General features: G+C 46.0%; 2 protein-coding genes across 2 annotated transcripts; one reads left to right on the top strand and one right to left on the bottom strand.

Annotated features, from left to right (window-relative positions):
- The first annotated feature begins 257 nt into the window (after nucleotides 1–257).
- Nucleotides 258–3810, top strand: tmed4 (transmembrane p24 trafficking protein 4). Its single transcript, XM_048980027.1, has 5 exons — nucleotides 258–508; nucleotides 905–1005; nucleotides 1723–1848; nucleotides 1988–2134; nucleotides 2597–3810. The coding sequence occupies exons 1-5, from the start codon at nucleotides 367–369 to the stop codon at nucleotides 2744–2746; spliced, it is 666 nt and encodes a 221-aa protein (XP_048835984.1). The 5' UTR covers nucleotides 258–366; the 3' UTR covers nucleotides 2747–3810.
- A 582-nt stretch (nucleotides 3811–4392) lies between these two features.
- Nucleotides 4393–10801, bottom strand: LOC125710712 (pyridoxal phosphate binding protein). The gene is made up of 9 exons (XM_048980021.1): nucleotides 10645–10801; nucleotides 9117–9224; nucleotides 8659–8694; nucleotides 8414–8489; nucleotides 7038–7178; nucleotides 6287–6429; nucleotides 6031–6129; nucleotides 5366–5562; nucleotides 4393–5096 (listed from the first exon to the last, which is right to left on the bottom strand). Exons 1-8 carry the CDS (start codon nucleotides 10732–10734, stop codon nucleotides 5413–5415), a joined length of 843 nt encoding a protein of 280 aa, XP_048835978.1. The 5' UTR covers nucleotides 10735–10801; the 3' UTR covers nucleotides 4393–5096; nucleotides 5366–5412.
- Nucleotides 10802–10908: the final 107 nt, after the last annotated feature.

Genomic DNA, 10908 nt, shown 5'->3' on the forward strand with positions numbered 1-10908 from the left:
GCGAGTGTCTCATTGCAGTTTAAAAAGTGCAAGGAGGAGATCCTGGTGCAGAGCAAGATGTTTTATCTGATGCAAAAATTATCCAGCTGTAAATATGGGCAAATATAATTAATCTACGTTACGTGTTGTTCAGTTTATTATTATTATTATTATTATTATTATTATTATTATCGTAGTTATACTTAAATTTACTTAACATTTAAATTAAACAGTCAATTGTCAGCGAGGTAGTTATTTTACTCCTGTCCACTTGGCGGAGACAAACCATCTGGAAGCTTTTATTACGGAAGCTGAGAAAAGAGGGTAGAAACAGAGGAAGAAGCAGCAGTCAGCGGCTCGCTGTGCGCTGCGGCGCTGTCCTGCAAGATGACCCGCTTCGCCTCGCTGTGGGCCGGCTGCGCGGCCCTGCTGGCCTGCCTGTCCGCCGCCCGGGCTCTCTACTTCCACATCGGGGAGACGGAGAAGAAGTGTTTCATTGAGGAAATTCCGGACGAGACCATGGTGATCGGTGAGCCCTGGACGGCGGCCTGCCGGCCTTTAAGCCCGCTCTCACTCCGTATTTAACCTTTGTCTGCTCCGCATTCTGCCGCGGGCCTGGCTACTGAAAGGGTTTTATTTTTTGCCTGTGAAAATCTCCTTTGACCTGGAAGAGGGCGCTGTTACATCGGGCCACCGGGGCAGGTGCCTGTCAGAGGTGCTGCTCCGCTTTGCCACGTATTTGCTTTTCAGTCCCGTCCTTGTTGTGGTTATTAATAATAAATATATTTAACGGGTTTATCCTGTTGTCTGTGTCCGATGTAACGTGTTTTTTCCCCCCACATAGAAATAGGTTCAACTGTAGACGTTTAGAGTGTAGTTATAAAAATTACATGAGTTAAATTTGGTGTGTTTGTCTGTCACTCAGGGAAGTACAGGACCCAGCTATGGGACAAGCAAGCCGGGTCTTTTTTGACCTCCACACCTGGCCTGGGGATGCATGTCGAAATCAAGGACCCAGACACCAAGGTAAGTCCCCCCCCCCCCAGAGTACAGATTTTCAGGACTGAGTGTATCAGGGGAGTTCGTGTTCAGGAAATCATCTGGCAGGACTCTTCCCAAATGAGACTGATGTAGGGAAATGTTTTTCATGAATCAGCTTAAATAAAATAACTTAGAGTTAACATAAGTAAAATTTGTTAGGTGAAAATATGCAATTGGTGACCCAAGACATGTATCGGGGTCATTAAACATGTTAAGATAAAACAGACATTTACTAGAAAAAGTAACACTGTTTATGATAGATATGTGTGAAGGCACATCTTAATTTGTTACTGACACGAATAAATGAGACCAGAGGACATTAAAGGTCAAATCTATTATGACTGACACATAATGCATACATTAAGATGGCATTGTGAAGTATTCAACTATGTCAAGTGTCAATTCTAATAACTTATTAACCAGTAAGACCTAATTCTGTGTAGGGAAGATGTTAATGGGGGTGAAGGTAGGAGAAAAAAGTGTGGGTTTTAACACCTGTTGTGGGTGGGGTTACCATGTGCTTCCTCTAACCTGGCTTAGCCACTTCTTATTGGTTGCCAGGGGATCTGACCAGGCAAGTCAATAATCCTGCCTTCTGCAGTTTTCCAAAAGCCTTGTCCACAAACAAACAAACAAACAAACAAACGAAGGGAGGTGTTTCTCTGATATGCGAATGGGTCTTTTCCTTCTGTTACCCGTTAGATCGTTCTGTCCAGGCAGTACGGCTCTGAAGGACGCTTCACCTTTACTTCACACACTCCGGGCGAGCACCAGATCTGTCTGCACTCCAACTCCACCAAGATGGCGCTGTTCGCGGGTGGAAAGCTGGTAAGCAGGAGACCCCGGGGAGCTGCTCCCCAGCTTACACACACGTCGCCGCCCGGTGACGAAAGCCGGGTGCACCTTTCACACTACAGGTGAAGCATGGCCATTTTTAAGTATATCTTCTCCTTCTGCCTCCCCACAGCGAGTACACCTGGACATCCAGGTAGGAGAGCACACTAACAACTACCCTGAGATTGCGGCCAAAGACAAGCTGACAGAGTTACAGCTCCGGGTCCGACAGCTACTGGACCAGGTGGACCAGATTCAGAAGGAGCAGAACTATCAGCGGGTGAGTCTGGGCTGGAGGGATGTTATGGTCCAGCGTCCTTTAGAGGTGTTTGTGACATGTTCCTGAAGCACAGACACGACACATTTTGTTCTTTCCCTCAGAGATATTGTTTTTGGCATAAGGATGAGCGTTGTCCCATGTCTTTAACCAGTGTTATGACGTCATGATCCTAATAGCAGTTGTAAACATTGTCTTTGTCCTGTGTTGTTTTTCTGTTTAGCACTATTTGTGACCCATCACCACGAAATGAGTCTTATGGGTGAAATGTACAAAATTTGTAAAATTTGTAAATTTGACCCATAAGACTAATTTTGTGGTGATGGGTCACATTTTGTACATTTTTCCACAATCATTTGAATTCCGGCGGAGATGCATCCTGACCATGTACATACGTGGTGGGTTGGTCCTGCGAGTTATCTGGGCCTGAAGGCTTTCTAAGCTGGCGCTCTGCTTACTCTCCAGTACCGCGAGGAACGTTTCCGGATGACGAGCGAGAGCACGAACCAGCGCGTGCTGTGGTGGTCCATCACGCAGACCATCATCCTGCTCATCACCGGCGTCTGGCAGATGCGGCATCTCAAGAGCTTCTTTGAGGCAAAGAAGTTGGTGTAGCCATGCTGCGCTGGACCCGGAGTACAGATGACTCCCTGACCCCCCCCCCCGAAAGACCAGAGCCCACTATCCCCCCCCCCCTCCTCTCCCATCTGATTCTACCAAGAGCTCCGCAGAAGGACTGACTTGACACACTTGCACGCCCTGCATGAACAAGACACTAACAGACTGATGCACGCAGACACATTCAGAAATACGTTTCACGTCACATGACATCCTGAAAAACAGCGGAGTGACTATCACCCTGGATAATGGGTGTGATCAGAGTGTCTACTGAAAATAGCGAATGTTCTCCATGTGGAGGCGGTAGGGGGACCTGTCCGTCTCACACTTGGTATACAATTTAGCCCTGGTGTTGCTTAGTTTTCACAAAAAAAAAGCTTATTTACATTCCATATTTCTTGTGTTGTAGTTATTGTGTGAAAGGCCATTGTACTAAGATTTAAGAATTAAGTTAATATGGACATACAGAGTTAATTATGCTGAGAAGTTAGTGTGTTGTATCTTAGATAATTTGGCATTCACAAAAAACACCACAGTCATGGCAAAATGTGTGTAGTGTCAGCTGAATGAGTCAGATTTCCACAAAGCTTCATAAAAGTTCTTTTTATGTAACAACAACAGGAGTGGTCACTTGGTATCATGCTGTGCAGCCAGGATTAACCACGTTGGTGCTGCTCTGGGCTGGTCAGCCGACTGGCAGTCCTGTCGTCCCGCCTAAGATTCAAAGATCCTGGTTAAGGACTTTAAACAGAGATTTATATGGATGCAGACAACTACAGGCAGGAAACACTACAGCTCAAACTGTACAACTAAAGTCTAATCAGCAAGACTCTGGCTAGATTTAGCGTCTCAGAGGGGTTACGAGGGCGTGTGAGTCACCATCCCCAGCAAGGACAGCTGCTGGGAGCTCGGGAGCCTCACGTGCTGAAGGACACTTCAAACCAATAAAAGATTTTCTCAAAGCCTGAGGATTCACAGATTTGAGCCCGAGTTTGTGTAGACATTCAATGGCTTATATTGTCGTTTTTGTTGTGATGAATTAAAAATGATTTTGAAACTATTGTCATGTTTCCTGGTCACTTGTGCTGCATGCAATAGTGGAATAAACCAACTGGGTGTGTGTGTGTGTGTGTGTGTGTGTGTGTGTGTGTGTGTGTGTGTGTGTGTATATATATATATATACACATACACACACACACACACATACATTGGGATGCACATGGAATAAACCAACTGTCATGTCGTATATATCAAACACAAGCTTGTTCAAATTTTTGTTAGTTGTTGAAACATAACATTTTTTGGTCAGCATATTCTATTTGCACTGGGGAGAATACTGGAAATAGAGGGCCAGAATAATGAAGTGATTATACCAGACCTGTCCATTATGTTATACACCAACGTCACGGTACAGGGACACAGGAAAAAATATCGCTGAGTTCACAATTCCACTGTTTCACCCACCATATTTTTTTAACAGACGGCATGTTTGTTGTACAGATCTTGTGTAATATCTTAATGACAAGTTACCAAACCCACCCTAGCATTTCGGAAAGCTGCATTGCTAGAAATGTCCATCTGTAGTTTCTAGGTACTCCCTCAAATACCCCCTCCCGAGAAACCATCAAGCAGCCAGTCAGCCACAGCGATTATCTTCTTTATTTATTGTATCTTCACATATTTAACCCAAACTTATGGGATAATACTTAAGAGATGTAAAAGTGACCCCCCCCTACCTCACCTCAAAAATTTAATGAATGATATGCGTGTTAAACGGATGGCATCTCACTGTAACGGTGGGTTACAGTGACTTAAGTCATAAGACATTTACATAAGGAGAAATTATACTTGTTAGAGGAACAAAATGTACAGCATCTAAAAAAAAACCAGCCAACTTACAGTGCCATAATTTGATTAATGAATTATTGTAAAAACCTCTTCCCAAGCCAATTGCTTCGGCAACTCGAGCATCCATGCCCCAGCTCCCCCATTCAGGCTGACGCAGACTCCGCCTCCTTGAAGCAGACCCCACCCCCTCACATGAGTGCAGAAGCAGGACATGAAGTTGCAAGTCGAGATGCGATTCCAGGATGTCTACCCGATAACACGATTGCTGCAATCCAGTAATCCGGTTACCCAGTGCTGAGGTTTCAAAAATTACAGTATTTTCATTTACACATTAATCTCACAGATATAAGTAACACCACGTTGAGTTTGGGGATGGGGGGGGGGGGGTTAGTTTTGAAGGTAAGTTTTCCAGCTGCCAAGCACCATGCCAACTAGATCCGTTCTGAAGTGCTGTTCGATCTGTGATCCTGTCGTTGGACTGGGCTCTGTTCCACCTCCCCTGGGGAAAATGACAATGTCAATATCGACAGGGGGCGCTGTTTGTGTCTCACGGTGCTTTCCTGGCCGAGGCCGCGGGTGAAAGTGCTTCGCCCATGTAAATATCTACTCTTGGCGCAAAGCACTCAATGAGAGGAGCGCACCAACCTAGAACACTGAGGAACGACCTCTCAGCGAGGGAGCCATGGCATCGCACAGCTAATTAATGCTAAATGCTTATTAAAGGCCTTTGGACTCTTAATGTGATCAGCTAAAGGCTCCGAACTGCACCTGTTAGCCTCCAGCACTTTCTGTACCCTCCAGGAACATCCACAGGTTCAGTGATCGGACACGGCGAGCCGCTCCATCTTCCCGGCGGCCTCCTCAGCCCCTACCTTCGGCCTCCTCTCGGGGCTGGGCGTGTTGGGGTAGTCCCGCTCCCCGAAGATGGTGCTTCCCACACGCACATTGGTAGCGCCCACTTCAATCTGGTGCCCAACGTCAAAGGGGGTTAAACAATGTCAACGTTTAAATTTACACTTCAAGACATTTACGTTTCTTTGACTTAACAGATTTTGTTATCAAAAGGAAACGTGAGAAAGCAGGGATAGACAACCCCAACTGGCAGTTAAGGACCTTACGCTGTGGCCCGAAGATCACTCTGCTGCCCATGGAAGTCAAACTGACAACCTTCCGATCACGGGTACAGCAGCCTTTTCTGCTGATCCCCCACGCTGCCCAAAATAGTCTGCTTTGGCCATGATTCGAACCCGGACTGACGACTTGTAAGGCAGCAGTGTTAACCAAAATACCTCCAACGCATCTATTTGTACTGAAGACACATTACGCTTGTCCAACAAATAAATCCCTTGGGCTGTGCGACTGTTGGTGTGAAGCCTCAATGTTCAGAGGCTTCCCACCAACCGGAGGTGTGTCAACAACCGCGGGATACTCACTGCGTGCTCGAAGTCGGTGGACATGCCCATGCTGAGCTCCACCTCCGCCAGGGGCAGCTGCAGACTGTCGCACACCTCCTGCCGATGGTTCAACAGCATCTGCAGACCCACAAGGACACACCCCGGCGTCTTGGCTCAACAGAGCTAAATATCGTCCAACAAAAAAGCCATTTTGCCAAGGAGCATTTTGCAAAGAGGCTTGAGGTGATTAATGCACGTGCACACAGCCAAGCCCCATCACAGGAGGGGCGTGTACCTGAAAATCAGGGTTGGGGCCCTTGCTGAGGTCATAGCCGTGACGGCCAATAGTCATCAGACCCATAAAGTGGAGGGCGGGGCACTGGGACACGATGTGTTTGACCGTTTGCACCGTCTCCTCGGGGGGAAGCCCGTGTTTACCTAAGGATAAGAGGCGGTGAAGGACACACACAGTCAGCAGGCAGAGACAGCTGTGATGCCACACCGGGATTATCGTCGACAAGGAGAACTAACACTAAGAAAAGCTTTTCGTAACCCAAAATAACATAAGATACAGAAATATAACTGAAAAGTACGACTGAACGAAAAATATAAATATCGTTTGTGAAACTAAGCAAAATAAGATCAAAAATCTCAAATATTTTCCATTACTGCTTTCAATACTATTTAGCTAAAGTGATCGTTTGTCTTTAATTACCATTAATAATACCGGGAAAATGTTTTTCCCATTTTACAGACATTAATACATGACGTGCATTCATGTAGTATTCTCTAAAGATCAGACACATAATATAGCTCTACAATTTTCAGTGTAACCCCAGAAATAAAACCACTAAAAATATCATAAAAAATAAAACTGATGAATGCTAGACTGAAAACCAAGACTAATTCAAGTTAAAAAATAAACTTGAACTCAAAAAATAAAAAAGTTGAATTCAAGTTAAAAAAATAAAACCTAAAAGCTCAACCATCTGAAGAACAGCGTTGGCACCGGCAAGTCGGTGACATCATGCAGGCAGGTCACTCACTGTCCTCCCCACTGGTGTTGACCTGCACCATGACCTTCAACCTCTGAGTGTTGGCAGCCCTGAGTCTCTGCCAGGAGCCGTTAACCCTCTCGGCCAGCTTCACTGAGTCCACCGTCTCCACCATGAACAGATTGGGCACACCTGGGGCAGGAGACGTAGGTGGGGGGGGCAAAAAAACAGGGAGAAGAGAGAGACATGATAGAAGGCGGGGGGGGGGTGACATTTATTTACTTGTTTTGGTGATTATATAACTGGTGTACTCAGGCATATTTACAGCCTTCTGCCACTAAAGCAGATCGCAGGAAAAAAAAGAGAGTCACGATTACGACCATCCACATTTCCTGGAAAGAGCAGTGAAATAGCTTCCTTTCATCAGAACTTTCAAATGCTCCCTATTCACACTTTCGATCACTTTCCATGCTTGAGCTATACAGGCCACTTATTGGGTCACCCAATTTGAATACATTTGCATTTTAATGTAGTATGTAAGCAAAAATGAATCTCCACATTCATCCTAGTAAAAACATGAAATATTGCAGTGAAACAACTGCGGAAAACTCCTGAGGGGAGGGGAGCGCTACTCTCAGTCTCCAGTTCCTCCGGGGTGTTAAAGCAGAACTGAATTGTGTTTGAAACAGTTGTGTCAAAGGCAAAGGCACCAAAAAATATAAATGAAATTATTGCTTTATTTGCCATTTGCACAAATACGAGTACAGGTACATTGGAAGCTTTTCTTTGCAAATTCCATCTTGCTCTCCCTTGAAATATACACACACATATACACAGTCAAGCACAGGGTAGTTCAGGTTCAGAGTGTAAAAGTCCAGACCCGGATTTTGTTTCAGCCAGTTGAGAATAAACAGTCACAGATACTCAACTGATCGGTTAAAACAAAATCTTGGTTTGGACTTTTGCTCTCTGGACCTGAAATACCCACCTCTGGAAGGGGATGAAGCTCTGGGTTCAAGCGCAGGGTTAGACCATAAACCCATCACGTTTGGATCATTTTAGGGGGTTAAGGACCTTGCTCAAGGGTCCAACAGAGATTTTACTGAGGATGGGGCTTGAACTGGCGACAATCCGATCACAGACACACAGCGACCCCCCCCAACAACATTGAAGGTCACTGGGATTCTACTCTTTCCTAAAGGTGGTCAACTGCTTGGATGTCAGGCATTATGAGGAAAATCCGCCTTCCAAATTCGTTTTCATTTTTCCGATTCATTAGGGCTGAGAGGTGACAGGGAGATAAAGGAAACAGGTTGAGATATAATGGAGACAGGTAGAGTGAGAAGGCAGACTGACACAGAAAAGAGGCAGGCGGAAAGACGGACAACCGCTGAAGGACCCCATCAGTGAGAGCAGAGGCAGCTTACCCAGGAGTTTGTTGACATTGTTTTTCTGTAAGTGCCCAATAAAGTGCCACTTGATTTCTGGACACGACAACAAAATCTGCCAAAAAAAGAAACTGAAATTTAACTGGGGGGGGGGGGGGGGGGGCACACAATAACAAAACATGCAACGTGAGTCAAAGAGATTGTATATCATACCCAAAAGTGACAAGAAACGTGGACATGCCTTGTAAGAAATTAAAAAATAAGTATATAAAACCGCCATTTACCTGAGGGTCTGACGCTTTCTCCACAAGTTCATTAACCTGATGGCAGGAAACAAAACAGAAGGGCCTGATAAACACGGATCGGCTTCTCTTTGCGGGAGCCACGTGGCACGTGTGCACATGCGCAGGTCATGTGACCTCTCCCGACCAGAACCACTGCACCATAAAAAGTACATTTTAAGATTACGACTGACTTAACTGACTTGCAGGGAGCTCTACAGCACTCACACTCAGCTCTAGCTGAAGACCATTTATTGCTTTTCCAAGGCAAAATTTTGCCACTAATAATAACCATTAAAAAATTAATAATTTTATTCCAGAAAGCAAAATGAAGGAGGGTAAAATATATAAACAATATCAGTTCCAGAAGACAAGATCTTGGCATTACCATAAGCTGCACATCCCTGAGCAGGGCAGCACCCCTCTGCACATCCCTGATGTTTCCTAAGCAGGATACTCACATAGTTCTCCCCGAAGTTACGCTGCCCCTGTCGGTACGCCTCAATCACCATCTCTGGTGGCTTCGTCTTGCTGACAGCCACCAGCCGTGGACTGATACAGGGCAGAGTCTATGGGTGGGTGGGTGGCGGGAGATACAGTTTTTCAGGGCAGGCTTTTTTTGGAAGTAAGAACCCTGCACCCCCACCTCCCAGCTGGCCATGTGATTCACAGGACCACAATTGGTCAAACATACAAAGCAAGGGAAAGTGTCACAGTGGCATAAGGCTTGTTAAGGAATGGCGGCAGACTCACACCAGCATGAATAGGGTCCATTCATTCCCCTAGAAGGCCAGTGAGGAACTGAATTAATATGGAAGCCCCCCCCCCCCCAACTTCACAAACCCCAAGGCTTCAATAAATTTTCCACAGAGTTCTGAAGCAATTTCACATCTTTACATAAAAGTCACGTTTTTTGCTTTCACCAACCACCAAAAGCACATATCTGTATACATGTTGTGCAAATAATAATAATAAAAAACTTGGATAAAACACGGAGCTGGCATACAGAGTTTGATTTTGGGAAAAAGGCACAAACGTGTGTGTGTTTTGAGTAAAACTTGCATGACAAAAAAACTAGTTTGTGACTTTACCACCATGTAAATATTATTTCATTCTTTATTTGAGTGCTTATTCCCATCTTTACCCCGCAGTCTGACGACACCGGCAGGAACCGCCGCGTGATCTTTGAGGTAACCCCGGCACGAGCGCCTTACATAACATGCACTTATAGATAATGTGACATCCCGACCACGCACGACCCAGTCCCTTTATGTTTAGGAGACAAGTCTCGAGAATTTCACATTGTTTTACGTCCGGGTTTTTCAAACGGAGTAATTCAGGTTAAGCACTTTGCTCAAGGGTAACATAGCAGGGAGGCTCCGGGATTCGACCCTGCAGCCTTCAGGTGACGAGTTCGGCTCCTCAACCCCCTTGGCGGGAGTGCGCCCTTGCTGCATGCTTTAACGCTAAGATAAGCGAAAGCGTGAGGACATCGTGAAATGTCATCGCGCGTACTGTCACCGGGAACATGCACGCGCCTGGCGCGATCACGCTGCACGCGATGCGCGTCCCAAGGTCCTCCGCACAGCTCGTGCTCTCCACATTCTCAATCTGCCGCCGTCACGAGTTAAGGGTGCAGCGTTTTCAGTCTTTTACGAATAACTAAATGCTTTATTTTAATGGCCACAGAGAACAACCGGCGTTACCCATCATCCGTGCTTTCCCGGGCACCCACACACGGTTCGGCACACACAGCCTTTTACGCGTTGCCAACTTTGACAGTAGGCAAGAGCTAACTTCCGCTTGCTGTTAATTAGCTTGTTGGTTTGTGTGCATGTGTATGTGTAACTAAAAGAGAGGGAGAAAGATTTAGAAAGCTTGCAAGTGCTTCAGTCCAAAGATTGAAGACGTTACTATTTACACAACCCCACCGCTAACCGGATTACGACTGCGGAGCGTCCACTTCGCGCAAACCCCTGAAGGACCAACCTGCGAACGGCGGGCAGCCGCCTGCTTTACCCGCTCCACTACCGTCTGTAGCGCCTTCCCGATTTCTTCCGACATGCCTGCTCTCCACATAGCCCCCAACACCGCCCACTATCTGGGGTAACGGTCATCAGCTCTAATGACGCTCATGATTGGCACGGGCCACAGCCAATGACTATACGTATTGCTTTAGCATGGGGAACCACCGACAGATAATTGGACGGTGTCAGGATGACGTATTTGAAACCGCCCAGATATCGAGCGTCA

This window comes from Brienomyrus brachyistius, chromosome 2 (genome assembly GCF_023856365.1).
Source record: "Brienomyrus brachyistius isolate T26 chromosome 2, BBRACH_0.4, whole genome shotgun sequence".
NCBI lineage: Eukaryota > Metazoa > Chordata > Actinopteri > Osteoglossiformes > Mormyridae > Brienomyrus > Brienomyrus brachyistius.

Excerpts from the sequence above, each read along its gene's own strand:
- tmed4 (XM_048980027.1), top strand. The coding sequence starts at position 367 with ATGACCCGCTTCGCCTCGCTGTGGGCCGGCTGCGCGGCCCTGCTGGCC. Across the intron at positions 1,849-1,987 it reads TGTTCGCGGGTGGAAAGCTG|CGAGTACACCTGGACATCCA; the intron begins GTAAGCAGGAGA and ends GCCTCCCCACAG. Across the intron at positions 2,135-2,596 it reads AGGAGCAGAACTATCAGCGG|TACCGCGAGGAACGTTTCCG; the intron begins GTGAGTCTGGGC and ends CTTACTCTCCAG.
- LOC125710712 (XM_048980021.1), bottom strand. The coding sequence starts at position 10,734 with ATGTGGAGAGCAGGCATGTCGGAAGAAATCGGGAAGGCGCTACAGACG. Across the intron at positions 8,695-9,116 it reads GTAACTTCGGGGAGAACTAT|GTTAATGAACTTGTGGAGAA; the intron begins GTGAGTATCCTG and ends TCCTGCCATCAG. Across the intron at positions 6,430-7,037 it reads CAACACCAGTGGGGAGGACA|GTAAACACGGGCTTCCCCCC; the intron begins GTGAGTGACCTG and ends TCTTATCCTTAG.